We start from the raw sequence: 19320 nt of genomic DNA, 5'->3' as shown, positions 1-19320 counted from the left end.
TCTGGTAGCTGACTCAAAGTAACTCAAGAGCACGATTTGCCTCGACTGAACTTCCAGACAAATGTCCACTTTTCACAACTGAAACATCTCTCACAAATCACTTGAAATGTTTAAGAAACACACGCAGAATATCGTTGCGCATGACTTCGTGCTAGGGAAAAAGCTTGTTCATGGCCCGCGAGTACACGGCCAAGGCCTCCATACTGTCCCAAGTTTGCGGCAAGGTGTTCATCTTCTAGCAACGAGTAGATCGTGAATATTGAAATTGACCTCCCAGAGTGCCTGTGGTGAACAGATTAACCAGATATGTCAGTGATGAAAGATGGACTGGAATCACCTTTTGGCATTCTTCGATGCTTGAGAAATGTTCCTCCAGGCCTACTTTCCGGCACACTATCTGCCACAGCTTCAAGTCATCAGGTTTGTGGCCGAAAAGATACTCGACCTCATAAATGATACAGAGACGATACTGCCTAGACCAAGCATGAGAGTCTACACGCCAGTCGCGAGTTCCAGCTAAACGGGCGAATCGTTCAATCACATGCCAATTTGGCTTCATAAATCGAGGAAGGCGCCAGTGATTCGATCTTTCCGCTGGCGTAGACCGCGGTCCAAAGACTGGAGATTCGTAAAGCTCAAAGGAATGATGACCATATCACCTCAAATAAGACACTCATGCGAGTGAGGATTGGGTATGATGCTTTTTCTATGGGGTTTACAAGTCGTCGCACACCTATTGTGTATACTACACAAGCTTCTCCTGTCAGTCTCTGCTGCAAGTCTCGGGAAAGGCATGTGGCTCTGGCCTCCGTTCCCTTGGGACGCCACCTACGACTATGTTGTAGTCGGAGGAGGCACTGCAGGAGTGACCGTAGCCTCACGTTTGGCTGAAAAAGGACTTCATGTGGCCTTGGTGGAAGCTGGTGGCAAGTATGAGTGGCTGCGTCCAATTTCCAAGATTCCGGGTGCTGCGAACATTGGCATTGGCGCAAGTGTTTCCACAGCGTCCTCAATTGACTGGAACTTCGTCGCACGTCAGGTCCCTGGTGCCAACAACAGAGATATCCACTATCCACGTGGAAAGTGTCTCGGTGGCTCGTATGTGCTGATCGCATTTGCTTTGATGGAGGATGACTGACTGGGGCTCATTGCAGATCCGCGCTGAATTTCATGATATACCAACGGTCTGTGAAATTTGCCTTTGAGGCATTCTCCCAAATACTGAGACCGAGTTTTAGTCCCTCCGAGGGTGCCATGAACAAATGGGCCGAACTTGTTGATGATACGAGCTATTCCTTCAATGAAACATTGAAGTATTTCAGGCGGACCGTTTCTTTTTTTCCACCGGATCGCCAGTCGACTCGTCCGGACACACCATATAACCAGTCGGCCTTCGATGCTCGGGGTGAGCCGCTGCACGTTTCGTATCCTCGTTACGCAATGCCTTTTTCCACATGGGCTCGGCAGGGACTCTCAGCAGTCGGTATAGAAGAAATTGATGGTCTCGACAGCGGTATGCTAATGGGCCATCAATTCTGTGCCATGACTATTCGCCCCACGGACGAGACTCGAAGCAGCTCCGATGCTGCGTTTTTCCATTTTGCCCGAAACGTGGGCACCATTTCTGTCTATCAGAGAACCCAAGCACAAAAGATCCTCTTTGACAGACGTCATCGAGCGTCTGGTGTCAAAGTTCGTGGTATATGGGGCTATACCTTACGGGCCAAACATGAGATCATCCTATCTGCCGGGGCCTTTCAGTCGCCACAACTGCTGATGCTGTCCGGGATCGGTCCCAAAGATGTTCTTCGGCAGCATGGAATTGAAGTCATCGCAGAACTACCTGGTGTAGGTCAGAACATGTGGGATCATGTATTCTTTGGGCCTTCTTACCCAGTTTCTGTGAAGACCTTTGCATGGTTGGCTCAGCATCCATTCGGGCTTGCATCACAGCTTGCAAAATATCTTCTCTTCCATGACGGGATGCTGACCAATCCGTCGACTGATTACCTTGCTTTTGAAAAGCTTCCCAAAGCATCGAGGCGGGGACTGGGCCCTGAAGTGGAAAGCACCTTGAGCTGGTTTCCAGATGACTGGCCCGAGATTGAGGTAAGTCGCTGAGAATCTGACCGTTGATTATGAGCTACAACGTGTCTTTAGTATCTAGCAGCATCGGCCTTTGTGGGAAACTTTTCCAATCCCTTTTTCCAGCAGCCATCGCGAGGACAGTACGCTTCTATTGTGACCAGCGTCGTTGCTCCTACTTCACGCGGCAATGTGACTTTGGGGTCTGGGGACGTGAAAGATCTGCCCATTATCAATCCAAACTGGCTCGATACGGAGAGCGATCAAAAGCTGGCTATCGCCGCGTACAGAAGGATTCGTGAGGTGTTCCAAACCCCGGCCGTGAAGGCCATTCTGACTGGCCCCGAGTATTTCCCCAGATCACAATATCAAACTGATGCAGAGATCTTGAACATCATCAAGAACACAATGATGACAATCTATCATGCGTCATGTACGTGCAAAATGGGGACGCGAGTTGATAGCATGGCTGTCGTCGACCATCGAGCGCGAGTCTTTGGGGTGGAAGGACTACGAGTCGTCGATGCGAGTGCTTTTCCGATATTACCACCGGGCCATCCTCAATCTGTCGTTTGTGAGTTTTCCCCCTCCGAGCTGATCATTTTGGTCCATCATCTTATTTCAGAACTCGCCAGATATGCTTGCCGAGAAAATTGCCGCGGACATTATTGCATCGCACTAAGATTGGAGGCTATGGTTGCGGTCCCAAAGCCATTGGGTCATGGTCAGGAAGGGGGTGGTCGCGTGACGCTGGATGAGGCTCTCGATCCCCAATCACGGTCATCTGCTTTCAATGAATTGTGGGACGTGTGTTGGGTATACAGACAAGTCTGTTTTGACTTCTACAGTCTTGTCAGAGAAATGGATTCCTTTTTTTAGGGATGAGTGATGTGGAAAGGCCTTTGATTATGTATACAATTAGGTTTTGGTTTCTCCCCCCCACCCCCCAAGCACCTAGGTAGCCTGGACGTGATTTGTATTCGTACATTCAAGGCTTATTGAAAGTTCCATACTTTGGTACCTAGTAGTTGTACGTAGATATACAGGTCATCCGACAAGGCTACCAATACCACCTATATATGTGCGAGCACTTCATTCGGGGCTTGATATCTGTCAGTGGCCACTGCCCTAGCCGTGTAAACTGAATTCTCCTCAAACTTGGTGCCCACGGTGGAACTGCCAGCTTTGTCATAAATGAGTATTCAGCCAAGGGGAGAAGTCGAGGCTGCGCTATGGAACTGAACACAGTCGAGCGAGCAACGCAACTGTACCCCTGTGATTTTGAAACTGTGCGACGACGCCCACTCGGCCACAAGAAAAATGCGTTACCAGCACATTCATCCCCACATCGCGAGGTCATGATCTGTATCTGCCTTATGGATCAGCCGTGCCTGTGTCGATCTCTAGCTGGGCCTATCCATGATTCGGTCCTCTGCAGTGTGACCAGTGGACCCTCGTCTACGTGGTACCCGACAGTAATTTGGGTGATCAGTGTTGCCCAGCCAGAGGTGTTGGTCCTCCCGGGGGTTACTTCCCGTAGAGACGGGTGGACATGAAGTTACTGAATCCCTAACAGAACCTGGACTGGAGAAACAGTGCAACCCTGAACGAAGGGACGGGGTGCCGTGTCTGGTTTCAACTGCGTGTTGTTCTTCTGGACTGACGACCTTCCCATCATGACGCCAAAGGCCAGATTTTGAGTCGCAGTCCCCAATACCTCTGTTGAGACGAGCGTATGGTTACAATTTTCATACAGCTGGGTGTTTTCACGTCAAGTTTCATCCAGAGTCTATTGGACCGATCGAAAAGAAACATGAGCTCATCCCGGTGTCGCACAAAGTTCACCAGAGACTTCGGATCGGATTGCAACGGGTGGTTGTCCGTATTTCTCTACGCCATCACCTCCCCAAGATCAAAGGCAATGCTCTCCGACTGGATCCTGGAGGCAAGTCCGAGGTGGAAAGAGTTGGCTGGGACAAACCCAAAAGTACGTCAGCATGGGGATGAATCATCAGGTGATCACTACCCCGCAAAGCGTAAACGATCCGAACCCACCCAGAACTTTTCTTTTTCCCCCAAATTGACCAAAGAGAAAATCATCGAACGGCCATGAAGACGAGCTGTGGAGTCACAGATCGACTACGCTCCACCCCAACCCGGCTCGCACGCTGCTGCTCAAGTGCGGGCGTATGCTCGAACATTCTTGAAATATCATCCGGCTGGAACCAACCCAAGGTCATCGTGCGAACGAGGGTGAATTGGACGGACCAATCCAGTTTTGTCTTGCCTGGCACCAGCTCCCCCATGAGGGTTCCCCTCCCAACTTCCGATCTGGTAGATATGGGACCCTTGTGATGGTCGACGAGTAACGGAATCCACCACTGGTCGAGCTGATCCATGGCGATTACGCTTATTATTCTCTCTCCCACTGCCCCCCCTCCTTTTGATTGCAGACCATGATTCAAGAATCAAGACCAAAAACCAAGGAGCCCCGCCAGCATCTTGGGTCCCACTCACACCTCTCTCTCTCTCCCGATGTTGTGCGGGTGGTCCCCACCCCCCGGCGTCCGCCATAATGAGATGGACGGACTCGTGTAACAGAATCGCCAGATTTATCTACATCTCCAGCATCGCCGGCTCTGATAGTTTGTATTGGGCCTTCTGATTTTGTTGTCCCTGGTACACTTTCTGCCCCCCCCCTCCCTCCCCGGGCCCCCTCAAGATCATAATTCCATCATGCCTCAATTCAAGGGGGTAGAGGCGATCAGATCTTTGCTAGACTTTTCACCCTCGTAACCTCGCGAAAATTTGACCTTTGTCCATGCACAGTCCGTTTGGATGGACAAAATCTATTTTCCAGCGAAGGGAAGCCCACACGGCCCGCAATTCCAAGGCAATGCGCTTGGTGCGCCGACAACGAAGCCAGACTCGTGTCGGCTGGCCACTAGAAGATAAACGGTCAGTTCGTGCATTGCAGTACTGGATGTAGTACGTACCACATCAAGTATGTACCGTAGTCTAGGCTTTAAAGGAGCAAGGACAAATGCGCCAGGCGTCGACCGTGGCGTCCAAACGGGTCACGGAAAAGAGGACCCATTGTCTGATGAGCAGAGCATTCTTTTTCCATCACAGAACCAGATCGAATGGGCTCGTAACACCCTTCCACTAGGGGAGTTCCCCCCCCCCCCCCCCCCCCTTTGTCACGAGACAGTCGTCCACACCCGCACACTGGCACAGGCACTTCACGTGCATATTGGATCTCGATACATTCCCGGGGAGTGTGTACAGGCATGAAGGGGTGGAAGATAGTTGCAAGTGGTTGCTGCTATAGGATTCCAAAGCCTATGGTCAGCGAGCCTTTAAGCTTCGCAGCGGGCTTTGGCTTGGGTTTTCATGCCATTCTCGATTCAGTGGGCCTGGTCCAGTTGGCAGACTGGTCAGGTGTACCGTGCATGCTCGAGTATTTGATGTGCACACCACACAGGGCGGGCTGTAAAGCTCCAGTCCAGTCAACCCGTGCAGATTGGAGGCCCCCCCCAAACTCAGTTTTGTCATTCGGGTGTAGTCTTCTTCCCTTGGGACACCATCTCTTTGCCTGTAGTTGCCCACGAGGTCAACTGCCTTCCTGGACGGATAGCTCGGAAATAAGCCCAGAAGATGGGAAGGAGGGGGCGCGGCAGTTGTGAAACTATATTCGATTGCTCCCGGGAACCTTGATTAGACATAAACAGCCTTGCACAGGAGTGAGGTCGAGGCCTTTTTTTTTTTTTTTTTTTGTTTTGAAAAGGGACGCTGGAGGGGGATACGATCGAGGAATTGATGTAGTACATTGGCAGACAGGAGAGGGTAGCCCAGTGCAGCACGACACTGCACACTGCATAGCATCAAATGGTACAACATCCGTACTGCACAAGAATGGCTACTGCAGGTCGCATGGCTCACAAATGCCAATGATATCCAGAATCTCCACCCTTGCCAGGAAGTGCGACTTGACCCGCCACATGAATAGTTCTTCCTGAGCTTGAATCGCACAAAAGTACCTATCCGTCGAGTCCGACCGATCTTGTTGGCACTCTTCAGTGAAGACTTGGGTTGGAGCAGCTACTGTCACTCGCAACCAGTAGCTGCTACGAGTATGGACAGATACAGCACAATAAAAGAAAAAAGTAATCATACCGAAAACGACTCGTTATTGAAGAAAAATGGCAGAAGCCAAGTACAGTATCTGGAAAATCAATGTACAGGCGGTGGCTTATCAAAGACGCAAACTACTAGTTGCGTACACTTACTAGGCTCCCATGTGCCTCGGCCGAGTGTACTCTGTAAATCACCCATCGCCCGATTAATGATATTAAACGTCATACTCAGCAAGGGCGGATAAGTCACTCCAGTGCATACTAGTACATGACGATACAGCATTGCACTCCGCAATTGAGGATCGGTCCGCGAGATAATAGGGTTTTTCTTCCCTCCCCTTCTTCGGCGAGACATCCATGGGTCACTCGTGGCTGGTGACACCTTTCATGGAAAAAATGGAAAAAAAAATGGAAAATCATCGAGAAGTGGCAGGGGCTGGTAGGTTGGTCTTCTATGAAGATTGAACGAATGTAACGTGTAATGGAAATGGATTTTTGTAGGGGTTGAGACAAGAGCAGTCCTCGACTCGACTCGGGTGTGAGCAAGGTAGCGGATCAAGGGGCACATGGAAAGCAGAGATGGTCGTTCGTACACAGATTCGAGCAATACAAATGGACTTCTCGGATTAATATCGTGGAAATAGATGCGCATCTTTATGGGTTCTGTACTATACACATGGAGCTTGAAAGCTTGCCGCTAACCTTGGGTGGTCTACTCGATGCATTTAGGTATCATATGCCACCTGTACACAAAAACACATCCTGTCAACTGTGTCTGATTCCAGTTCGATGGAGGGCAGAGATGGTTGACAGATTCCATCGTAAAGGCCACTCGTTTCGGGCCCTAGGCGACCTACCCAATGCTCCCTCTAATGTTCTGCCTTTTCACCACTTGAATCAAATACAATCTCTGAGACATCCAACCACAGACGCATTTTCTGTAGTCAGATCGCCGGTCTGTACTGATAATCTCTGCTCGTGTGTACCGAACTGCAGTCCATTGAACACAAAAACTAGTCGAGACCTGGCCGCTCTGACACTGATCCAGTCGAACCCAAAAAGTCCCCGTCCAGCCAAGGAGTGGGCCACCGCCTGATGGTCCAAGTGCCTCACGGATGATCTCCCCATCGCCCAATCATCGTTGGCCGTGCTTCACGTCCACCACCGCTCCTCCTGCCCCCTCCAAGTTTATCTTCGGGACTTCACTGCATTTCTCTTCTCTCCCCCCTCAAAAAAAAAGAGCCCTGGTGTGATCTGTGATCCATGCGCTAACTCTCTTCATTTCAATCTCTTTTTACACCTACTTTTTCTGATCTTCAGTCCTGAGCTCACTTTCCCGTCAACCTCCATTGGGGTTGACGTCGATGCCCGACCTTGCGCGTCGCCTGTCGCGCCCGTTCCCCGCATAGTTTGGCCGACTTCCGTTGTCCTCCGTCCTGACCTGACCACTCATCCGCCTGACAAACATCCATCATCCCATCCCTCAACTTCATCACCACGAGGCATTGGCCGGTCGCGAGCTTCTCTCAAAGCTTGGTTTGATCTGTGCCTCGTTCTGCTGGTGCAACATGGCCTGCTGAAAATCCGCGAATGAATCCATAGCCTCGCCCCCAAGAGCCACCCGCTCTGCCCACCAGCAGACGGTTCTGCTTGGCCCAGTCGAAACTTGCTGCGCTATTTCCCTCTTTCCACTTCCGGCTCGGTTGAAATTCTTGAATTTGTGAATCTTAGCTAAGGAGTGCTTCTCGCTGGACCCCTTTCTCCGTCTTTCGCAGATTGCGCCGTCAGGCTACCTGGTGCCCGCTGGATCAGACACCATGGCCAATAATGGGATCCCCGATTCTCAATTCCTGGCGCCGCCCGCCGTGACAGCCTTGCGGCAAGAGGCTCGAAATGTCACTCCAGTCATGAGACGGTCTTTCAGTGAAGATATGCGCGAGGAGAGGGAAGACTTGAAGGAGGCCGCTGAACAGACCTTGAACATCATCGTCGATCTCGACCTGGAGGGCCGCATCAAGTGGGTGAGCCCATCATGGAGACAGGTCATCGGATCGGCCCCGGAAACGGTGGAAGGACAGATGATTTCTGACATGCTCGTTGGCAATCAAAACGTGTTCCGGGACGCCGTTGAGGCTATGAAGGTGGATGATTCCCGGAGTCGGTTCATCCGATTCACCATGCAGATGGGCCCCGAGTCGGTGCTCAAATTTGCGCCCGAACCACGCCCGCGAACCGCACAGAGTGAAGCGAAGCAGGACATCACGATGGTTGACTCGCACGCCCAATCCTCGCCGGCCGAAGGGTTGCAGACTCAGGATGTCATCACCATGGAGGGTCAGGGTATTATGGTGTATGAGCGAACGGACAACCAGACTGGACATGTGAGTGCAATTGATTTACTTTCCCAGAGGGGAAGGCGTTGGGAGGGCGAGGAGTCCACCCGGTTCGTCATTTCTGGTGATCATCGCTAACAACAGCGCCTCTTCTTCACAGTCCATGTGGATGCTCCGACCGCTCACGCAACCGCGAGAAGTGACCATTGACCTACCACCTCAGCTTGTTGAATCGCTGGGGGTGGGTGCCGAGGTTCTCGCGAATTACCTGACCGAACTGGCAGAAGCTGCTGCCAACGAGCCGGACCCCTCAAAGCACCCTGCGCCGACCCCGGTTCTGTGTCGTATCTGTGAACGTCAGATCACCCCCTGGTGGTTTGAGAAACATTCAGACCTTTGCTTGCAGGAACATCGAGCAGAGATGGAAGTCCAAATCTCCCAGGAAAACCTCAATGAACACCGCCACGCCATCGTGAGAGTGCTGGACGCATTGGAGGCTCGTCAAGGGAGACCGTTGATCGGCAGCGACGGCAATATCCTGCCACTGGTTCAGCCGGAGTACAAAGGCCTGCCCATTGGACCGTCGCCGACCAGCTCGAGCCCCTCTTCGGCACCCACATCGGGGGTCAGCTCGGCCCCGGGGACCCCCCCACGCTCCCGCGATCACTCAGTCTCCGGCATGAGCACGCCGGGCCGTCCAAGAGCATTCACCGTGCGACGTCCTCTAGCCCGAATCGTCGAGCTGATTCTCGATCTGTGCGATACTGCACTGGAGATCAGCATGCCGGTCATCAAGGAGACTCCGCGCCCGGAGAATGGAGAAGAATTTAGGACCCTATCACCGCAATCTGAATTCCGAATCGCGCAGGTGCTGCAGTGGTCATCCCCCAGTTCTAATACGCTGGAGCAGGAGCAAGGTCTGGCGGCCCTGGCTGGAGACACGGAAGAGATTGCCAAGGCCAAGGTAGATGCTGTCGTGCGCCATCGCCAAATTGTCGAATACGCCGAGCGAATTCGAATCGAATACACCGTGCTGGTGGAGGAGTGCATTACTGCGGCACTGAGCAAGGCTGAACGCATCGCAGCCGGCCAGCTGAGCGACTCCACATGCTCCTCGGACGACGAGATCTTTCAGGATGCTGCATTTGCCAGTGATGCGGACGGGAGTACAGTTGACGACAGGGGTGACCCAGTTTGTGCCCCGAGTCAAGAATCCGTGCCCTCATCCTCATTGCCCGCAGCGCCAATCCCCCGCAAGCCCACGACGTCGGCCCTGACGATGTCCATGCGCAATTCTCCCGACCGTGTGTTGCTTGCCCAAGGCGAGCAGCGATCTTCCTCTGCCGCCATTTCGACGGCCTCGAACAGCCCTCTTGAGTGTCCAACGCCTCGATCGCACAAAAGTGCCGCTGGCTTGCTGGGCTCGTCACAACCTACTCGGCGGGGATTGTCGCTGATCGATGTCGATGCGGGCGATTCGAGCGATAGTAGCATGCCTTCAATGTCTGCCTTCGCCAGCGCCATGCGTACGGACTCGCCATCCTCCGAGAGAAGTCTTGAGCGTAAACGCAGAAGCCTGGTGCTTCCAGGCCTGTCAAGCTCGCCTCGGCGGCAGCAGTCTCCTGCTCGCATCTCCGGTCCCCATTCTCCGCTGCGAATGCCCAAGCCTCGACTTTCGCACGGCGCAGAAAGTCTCCCCTCACCTATCGTATCACCTTCGACGTACGCTAGTGAACTAGCACATCATCATCGTCACCACCGCCGTCAGTCGTCAGCAACATCTTCAGACATTGTGAAACCGCCTCCGTCGCCCCGGTTGTCTTCTGTGAGCCAGCAGCCGCGTCCCGCCCCGCCATCGATCAAGGATTTTGAGATCATCAAGCCGATCAGTAAGGGGGCCTTTGGAAGCGTGTATCTGTCCAAGAAGAAATCGACCGGGGAGTATTACGCTATCAAAGTTTTGAAGAAAGCGGACATGATCGCCAAGAACCAGGTGACGAATGTGAAGGCCGAGAGAGCAATTATGATGTGGCAAGGTGAAAGCGATTTTGTCGCGAAGCTCTATTGGACTTTTGCGAGCAAGGATTACCTCTATCTAGTCATGGAGTACCTGAATGGCGGTGACTGTGCATCGCTCGTAAAGATCCTGGGTGGTCTTCCTGAGGATTGGGCCAAAAAATACATTGCGGAAGTGGTTCTTGGCGTGGAGCATCTACACAACCGTGGCATCGTCCATCGTGACCTCAAACCGGATAACCTGCTTATTGATCAGAAGGGTCATCTGAAATTGACCGACTTTGGTCTTTCTCGCATGGGTTTGGTTGGCCGACAGAAGCGTGTCTTGAAAAGCCCTAATGAGCCTGCGCCTGACCTGCTCAAACACGGCCCGTTCCCTCGTGCCATCTCTATCGCCTCTTCCCGCTCTGCCTCCTTTGACTATCAAGCCATGTCCTCGCCTGGTTCGACCCCATTGATCACCCCGGATATGGCCGCGAACGTTCAGCCGTCGTACTTTAGTCTCAATCAAACTGGTCCCAGCAGACAAAGCTCTCGCCGAGCGTCGGGTTATCGCAGCGATAGTGCTGGTAGCGACAGCTTGAATGGTATGTTCCGGAGCTTTTCACTCAACGATAATGGCCACGAGCACCATGGGGTATCATCTAGCGTTCTCTCTGCACCCAGTCTTGCCGAAGAGGAGGAGTCGCAGAGCGAGGCTGGTGATTCGCCTCGGTTGTATCCCCTGCAGTCAACCTTCAGCAACCCGATGGCGCACAGTACGCCGCCGCCGCAGAGCATGCTTCCACCTGTAATGGCTTTGTTCGATCCCGAGGACCACGACCGCCGTTTCGTGGGAACACCCGACTATCTGGCCCCGGAGACAATCAATGGCGTGGGTCAAGATGAGATCAGTGATTGGTGGTCTCTGGGCTGTATCATGTTTGAATTCATCTTTGGCTATCCTCCCTTCAACGCGCCCACTCCAGATGAGGTCTTTGAGAATATCCTACAAAGGAAAATCAACTGGCCTGAAGACCCAGAAGAGTACACCACCCCGGAGGCGATGGACCTGATAAACAAGCTTATGACGTTGAATCCGCGCGAACGTATCGGTGCCAACGTCGACGAAAAATACCCCAATGGTGGAGCAGAGATTCGAAGCCACCCCTGGTTTGCAGACGTCCATTGGGACACCCTCTTGGAAGACAAGGCTCAGTTTGTCCCCAACATTGAGAACCCGGAGGACACAGAGTACTTTGATGCTCGGGGTGCAACATTGCAGACCTTTGCGGAGGAGCTTGAAGATCAGCAATCGCCCCAGGGTCACCCATCGTCAGGCTCATACCCGGATCGGCCTCATGACGCACTTTACAAAGTACGCTCTCAGGTCAATTCGATGAAGCGGCCATTGATGCCCTTGCACATTCCACCTCATGTTCGTGATGCTCGGGACTCGCGAAGCCGAAGACTGAGTGAGCCCTCCTTGGTCGATGACTTTGGAAATTTCAACTTTAAGAATCTTCCGATGCTCGAGAAAGCCAACAAGGATGTGATTCAGAAGATGCGACAAGAGGCAATGCAAGCTCAACACCGTCAATCAACCTCTTCGTCGACCGTTCAAACGCCCTTGACAGGGCCCTCCCCAAGTCTTGAAGGCAGCCCGGTCCCAATGCCTCTGCAGCGGACCCTGTCTCACACAAAGGGCAATAATCGCCCTTCCTCTCCGTCGGGCCTCAGTCAAGCCAATTCGTCGCCAAGTCGGCCATCACAACCTTCTTCGCCGCTACTGGTTCAATTCAGCACCGGTGCCAATCACGAAAGGCGTAAGACGTCCGGATCTTCCTCGACTACCTCTCATCAGTCAAGCGGGACCTTTCAGCCCTCATCCATCGATCAGAGCCGAATGCCCAATCTTCGCCTTGGTTCGGTTGCATCATCGCCCGTGAAACCCAATCGATTACCTGCACACTCCCCCGACAAACACCCTTCTACTCAACGCCATGGAAGTGCTCCTGCGAGTCGTGCCAGGTCTCAGACAATCGGATCGCAGGATGGTGGTGACTTCCCGGGGATGAACAAGGAACCATTCGTGCCAACTCACCACAAGCGCCGTAGTCAGCTGTTCGATATTTCCCCTTCATCTTCCGACAACGAGGATCCTCGCACCAAAGCCCTGCTCAAGGTTCAGCGTCGCCGTCAAAGCTCTCGCCGTCTCTCGCAGTTTAATCTCCAAGATGGTCCGTTCTTTCGCCCATTGGACATCCTGATCTGTGAGGATCATCCTGTCTCGCGGCTCGTAATGGAGCGTCTATTTGAGAAGCTTCGGTGCCGCACGATCACGGTCACGAATGGTGCCGAAGCCATGAGATATGCGCTAAGCGAGGTTCAATTCGACATTATCATGACCGAGTACAAGTTACCGCAGGTCAACGGCGCAGACTTTGCGCGAATGGTGCGAGAAACGCGAAGCGCCAACAGACACACTCCGATTATCGCAGTCACGGGCTACTTGAAAGATCTCCCGGAGACGCACTACTTTGATGCCTTGATCGAAAAGCCACCCACACTGTCCAAGTTTACGGAAGCGCTTTGCAAGTGGTGCATGTGGAAACCTCCCCCAAGGGACTACAACCCGTCCTCCCAGTCACTGGCGGTGGCAATGCCGAACAGTCGCGGTAACCCTCTGTCCAATGACGACAGCCCAAGCTCCGCGTCGTCTGGGTTTGTGCCCAACCCTCCCAGCTCATATAGGGGGTCAAGTCGGGATGACTCGGTTGGCAGCAGTGTCTTTGGGGAGATGGAGTCTGTGAAACAGGAGGAGGTGCCTGTGATTATTAGTCGGGCGAATGATGAGTGGGATCCCAGCCAAGGTGGACTCGGTATCTCGGAGCACTCTCAGCTTGGCAGTCCCGACCCTGAAGCCGTCCCAGTCCCGCATCTTTTACACACCGTTTCCGCACCCGCCGCCATGGATGGGACTGGTGTGTTAACACCGCGGAAACAGCGCTCGAGCGAAGCCATCCGTGCAAAACGAGAGTCGCTGGAGAAGAGACGATACGAGTGCGCCGAATCGGGTGATGATGAGGATGAAGAGTTGGGACAATCCCGTCGCAGCCCACCGACCCGCAGTCGTCGGCCTGGCTCCAAGCTTGGAATCGAAATGATGCGTACCAACAGTCGTGGCAGTGTGGTCAGTGGCAGCGAGGAGCTACTCAAGAAGGAGCGCGAGGCTTTGCGCAAGGCGGGCGAGTCCGATTCGGATGAAGGCTTGCTGGGTTCACCAGCAAGTACTAGCATCGAAGAGTGCATTGAAGGCATGAGCATCCCTGAGGAACCCGAGGACGAAGAACCTCTCAGCCCTCGTGATTCACCACCGAACATCTCATCACCGTCTCTGCGGCGACCTTCCATCACGCATCAAACCACGTCGATCTACTCGGGGCCCACCCGGATCCCCAACAATGCTCACGTACAACAGAAAGAAGTGTTCCTGCAAGGCCAAACGACACCCCCGGGGGTCGTGGAAAGGGTGTCATTGGGGGGCTTTCCGGAGCCCCAATTACCCCGGAGGTCAAGTCTACGGGCAGTACGCTGCATGCTGAGGGCGGTTCTGGAGGCGAGTCCGATGCCAGTCGGACACCGGACGCAGAGGCGACCCCTCGCCCTGCGCTTCCATCTCCCGGCCTAGATACAGAACAGACTCCTCGGGCACCGGGGCGCTACCGATCCCACAAGTCCACATTCAACCGATAAGCGAAGCCGGGACGCACGCGGCATCGGTCTTTGACTGGGAAGTCGTGTGAGCCTGCGCCATCTTTGTGTGTTTTCAAGGCACCGTTCTATTTTTCTCTTTTCTTTCTACTACCGTGGACCCTTTTTTTGCTCTTTTCCTTTCTTTCTTGGCACCATCATTTTGATTTTCATTATATCCCTCTGAATCATGCCCACTGGCTCCGGCATCTCACAGCAAAATTACGTTTCTTATGTCTCTTATGTCAATCTCATTTCCCAACATGTTGGAGCCAGGTGTTCCGGATTCATCTTGTCAATTTCTCGGGTTTCACCAATGGCAGCCTCCATTCCGCTCGGTCTTTTTTTTTTTCTTCTTCTTCTTTGTGGGTTGGAGGATTCAAGCCTGTGCGCCATCTCCGCCACGGCATCTTTGTAACCTGTTACCAGCATTGAACTTCATCAGACCTGCGTGGCGGGACCAGCTTTGCTTGCTTTGACGCAACTGATTCAGTCTCATCCGGGATGTTCCCGCTTCCGGTCCTTGTCTCCCTGTCAGGTCTTGAGCTTTTGCTTTTCTTTGTTTCTTCGCATAGCGTTTCAGTGACTGTCTTTGCAAGTTGACGAGCAAGAGCAACCCGACCACCAACCGGTCGCAGCCCGGTATACAATGCGCATGGCCGACGCCCAGAACCTTGTACGATGTTAGGTAGACTCTTTGTGTACTTGTAGCAGACTACATGTCGTATTTCTGCATCCTGCTTGCGCATAAAATGGCCAATTCCATTCAAGTTTCTTGGACTCAGACTCGTCGACTAGATCTCTGGGGCTGTGATTGATGCCGTGAGGCCTCTCGACCACGTAGAGAGAGAGACTGGGAGGCTCGAGGGCTACCCCTCCTACTGTCTGGATCAATCGAACTCAGCAAGTTCTGATTTGATCAAAACATAACGTCTCACCGGTACGATTACAGCAACTGTGTCGATTGCGTATCGCTCTTTTGCTGGTCGTCCCTTGGATTTATCATTGTCTGATGTGAGTGCGTACGGCCTTGACACCTCTTTCCTAGTATAAAGTAGCACTCCAACCCCCCCCCCGCCATGAGGTTCATTGAGTCTTTTGACCCTCTACAGAAAATATGGTGTACTGCGACCGGTCCCTGACCCCTTTACCTACACACTCTCTCTCTCTCCTGACCCAGCGGTCAAGTCTAGAATCTAGACAAACCAGTTCCCATCTCCCTCGCCCAGCCTGCCCGGCCGGTGGATAAACAGTATCGAGAACAGTATTTCCCGTTCAAGTGGACTGGGCTCCACAACGCCAGCACAGTAGTTGCGATGATCCCTTTTATTTTAGTCTTTTTGCCCTAAGCCACCCGCCCACTCGCCGCAGGCGACTTGCCATGGCTCGTTGAAAATCGACACTTGTGTGGTGACAGGAGGGCGATAAGCTACCGCACTTACCGTGGAAATGGTTCACATTAAGGTACGAGGGACAGGGACATTTGAACATGAGAAAGCAAGAGTGGTCGGTGACTACCCGGGCTGTTCACCTCATCTTCCGAGTCCCTGTGACATGTCAACCTGGGTGTAAATCGCTTTGTTTGCTTTCAGCACTAGCTTAGAATTCCGTCAGACAAAGATATAATTTTCGTGGGACACACTTGTTTATTTTCCGAGGGAGGTGGATGTGGGCGAAGCCGAGTGATTGAATGTTTGAAACGTGGACACCTCAGGCTGTCGGGTCGAGGGCCGAGGTTTTTTTTTTTTTGGCTTTTTTTGTTGGTCTTCTGGTCCATTCAATCTGGATCAGATGGATGGACTCCTGAGTCTGAAGCGATGAATCCAGGGTCTGGCCCTTTTGATGGATATTCAATCTCCACTTGAATCTCAATTCAATACACCCAATCTGATACAATCTGCTACAATGTTTGCACTTATGTAGCTGAAAGCTGCCGTCAGGTCCACTTGCATGGGGAAGGGGCAGATGGAAAGTCTGCTGGCATGTTCCCAGCCATGGCTCAATGGATCATGATGAAGGGACTGTATCGGTTGAGTGAGGAGAGAGGTCTCGATTCTTGTCCCTCAGCGGACGATTTCTTCTCGATTGTTTGTTCGGAGAGACGGACCTGTCCACCGTCTAGATGACTGAAGAAGAACCTGAAGGATAGGTAGTAGTCTTCTGTCTAGATTCAAGCATGAGACCAAGTTATGGTTCGCACTTATTCTGTGATTTCAGCGTGTCAAGGAGCGGAATCCATAAATCAAAGACTGTTGCCAATTTTAGGCATCAGGTTCGAGATCCGTGGCCGTTCATCTCACGTGCGGGCCGGAGCACAATGATCTCGTTGTGATTCTTCTTCCCGCCGCTTGAACTCTCATTCTGTCATCAAGATTGGTGCTCAGTGAGGGGGTCGGTTGCACCTATCTGACAGAGGAAAAAAAAAAAAAGAAATCGAGTATCACCAAATCCAGAAGGTACACCGAGTCCAACTCATCGTCGAGACTTGCTGGTACCCTCAAATGGCTAGACTCTTTTTCTCCCCTGCTTGGCACCGCGCCACCGACCGTCGCACCATCTTCGGGCGATCCCACTCGGGATATTCCTGGGTCTATCCATTGTGTACTCCTATTCTTTTCTGGAAATCTCTCTGGCCGCCTTATTTTCACAGTTAACAAACATGAACCGGGGCAAGCCGCAATGGCGGTTCTTCTGTACGATAGACCACTCCGTCCCCGAGTTGTTGTCACTTCTTCACTCCAGAGGGCCTGAACAACATCATGCATGATTATTAGCCGACCGTAAACCATCACCAAGTTTCATTGGCCGATAAGATCAGTACTGATCCGAATCGGTCATTGCACATTTGGCACAAGGATGTGTCTTGGATGCACCACAAGTGGGTGCCATAGACATACTATTATTCTCAGCGACTCTCGAATGGAACCCCCGTTGTGGGATTTTTGCCCCGGACCGCCGCGAGCTGATCCAATTCATTGTAAAAAAAAAAAAATTCAAATCATGTCTGGGTTTGGAGCTTTCAGATGTTCAAGTTGTTGTGGTCGGGGATATGGGAAACGTTACGGTACCTTGCGAGTTTGTGCTCGCGACTAGGCGAGTCCCGTCTCCCTTGCGACCGAGGGATGATCCCTTGGCTCTGCACAGACGACGTGATTGAATAGATCAAATGGATGCTGATCTTCACTACCAAGGGATATTTTGAACTCTTGAATACGTCCTGGAGATTTGTTCTCCATCCTTACTACAAAGACCCGTCATAGAACACATATACATCGGAGACGGGAGACGGCGGGTGCAGGGGACCAACAGCGATGCATTCAAGCATGTCATCACCTCCCACCGATTCACCATCGGAAGCATCTCTCAAAAATAGGGAGGCTCCAAGATCTGAGATTCTCTAGGCCCAGAGGCACAGTATCAGCAGCATCACCATCATCATCATCTGCATCATCATTGTGATGGCCCTCCACTGTCTCGCATGCCCTCTTCTTCCATTGGCTGTCTCTTCCCAGGGCCTCTGAGAGATGTCCAAGGAACTGCCTCCAGGGGTGGACGCACGGGTGGCGATGAATAGCGGCGTGTGCAGGAGTATCATGGTAGTTCATATTGATGATTATGATTCTGGAACGGTACAACACTGCCTCCCCGGGCCGGCACTCCCGACCCATTCCGCCATTGCATGTGTGTGAGATCAATGTTGTGTGTAGAATCAGGTTGGACGGGACTGGTAAAAGGTTCAGGACATGATGAACGGGTAGGACAGGATCAAAGTCTCAGATGTCTGGAAACCCAAGTCACTCAACAACTATACTATCTTGAAACCAGAAAGCAAACAGTGGGCAGCCAGGGCTGCTGTCCATAGTCCATATGGTACATAGCCATGTTTACTATCCCTATCCAAATCCAAAAAACGATCGTCAGCTCCCAGCGCCTAGAGGGGGGAAGACCTTTAGGTTCCGGGTAATAACAATAATAGTGCTGGGTGGCATCTTTCAGAGGTTGGCAATTTCCACCGGCCTTGGCAGGTGGGACATTGACCGACTCTTCTTTTCCACTCATATTTTTGTCCTCTTTGTCTTGTGTCTCTGAACAGGACGAAAAAAAAAGATTATCAAAAAAACCCATATCCATAGGCGCCACTTCATCCAACCGACCCGCTCCGGCGCTCGAATGGCGTTCTTCTGGCGCTGGAGGGCTTGCCGGGTGGAGATCGCGTGGTGGGGCGTGGCGTCGTCTAGTCGGCACTCGGGACTCGAGCATGAAACGGTCAAGTGGTGGGCAAGAAGGGCACAAGAGTCTACAGGCAGGACTACTGGGACAAGTAGGAGACATCTAGAGGATAGCACTGGAAATGACCCGAGATCAAGAGAAAAGAAGAAAAAAAACAAAGAAAAGAAAAACTCGTGATCGGCACAGTCACAATGGAACGGGAAAATCACAATCCCGATTCAAGAAAAAAAAAAGAAAAGTTGGAAATTCGGAAATTCACGAGTCAGCCTGTCAAGGTTTGAGCTATGACGCTATCGACCGTGGCGGGCCAGAGTGATTCTCATGTGCCAGCCAACATACGGGCTCTTGCTCTCTTGTGGTTCGCGAAGCAGAAATAATCCATATTTTCTGAGATCACTACTTTCCAGTGAGACGCATACTGTATGCCTTCAACCCGACCGGGATCCATCATCCATCCTGCCTCATCGGCAATGTGGTCTCCACGACGAGCAGAAGCATCAGAATCTGTCGTCCCGTCCCCCGTCCCCTCACCCTTCTCCTTTTGTGCAACTAGTGAGGTCCCCCATCTTGACTAGCATGGAGGAGGAGATGTCGGTGCGTGTGGTGACCCACCGTGGCCCACATCGTTTCACCCACGATGCATCCAGAGTGGCAGAGGACACTCTCAGAGTTCCAAGTGTTTGCGCTCTGCACGCTTGGGTCGGGAGTCGGGAGTCGGGACAGGTTATTGTTAATGCGATCCATGCCCACCATCGCTGACAATTCTGAGGCACTTGCATCCGACTTTC

At 52.4% G+C, this 19320-nt stretch overlaps 4 protein-coding genes across 4 annotated transcripts; 2 read left to right on the top strand and 2 right to left on the bottom strand.

The window, feature by feature from the left end:
* Positions 1-793: 793 nt before the first annotated feature.
* Positions 794-2767, top strand: POX_h09854 (Dehydrogenase patE; the record flags this gene model as incomplete). The annotated part of the gene is made up of 4 exons (XM_050118599.1): positions 794-1098; positions 1155-2109; positions 2161-2659; positions 2721-2767. 4 exons carry the CDS (start codon positions 794-796, stop codon positions 2765-2767), a joined length of 1806 nt encoding a protein of 601 aa, XP_049965386.1.
* A 1414-nt stretch (positions 2768-4181) lies between these two features.
* Positions 4182-4484, bottom strand: POX_h09853 (uncharacterized protein; the record flags this gene model as incomplete). The annotated part of the gene is made up of 1 exon (XM_050118598.1): positions 4182-4484. The coding sequence occupies one exon, from the start codon at positions 4482-4484 to the stop codon at positions 4182-4184; it is 303 nt and encodes a 100-aa protein (XP_049965385.1).
* A 3554-nt stretch (positions 4485-8038) lies between these two features.
* POX_h09852 (uncharacterized protein) lies at positions 8039-14305 on the top strand (the record flags this gene model as incomplete). Its single annotated transcript, XM_050118597.1, has 3 exons — positions 8039-8571; positions 8630-14021; positions 14081-14305. 3 exons carry the CDS (start codon positions 8039-8041, stop codon positions 14303-14305), a joined length of 6150 nt encoding a protein of 2049 aa, XP_049965384.1.
* Positions 14306-17646: 3341 nt separating this feature from the next.
* POX_h09851 (uncharacterized protein) lies at positions 17647-17970 on the bottom strand (the record flags this gene model as incomplete). Its single annotated transcript, XM_050118596.1, has 1 exon — positions 17647-17970. One exon carries the CDS (start codon positions 17968-17970, stop codon positions 17647-17649), a length of 324 nt encoding a protein of 107 aa, XP_049965383.1.
* Between the last annotated feature and the right edge of the window lie 1350 nt (positions 17971-19320).

Source organism: Penicillium oxalicum, chromosome VIII (genome assembly GCF_001723175.1).
Source record: "Penicillium oxalicum strain HP7-1 chromosome VIII, whole genome shotgun sequence".
NCBI lineage: Eukaryota > Fungi > Ascomycota > Eurotiomycetes > Eurotiales > Aspergillaceae > Penicillium > Penicillium oxalicum.
Note: the sequence above shows the minus strand (reverse complement) of the source record. Positions and strands in the feature narration are given on the sequence as shown.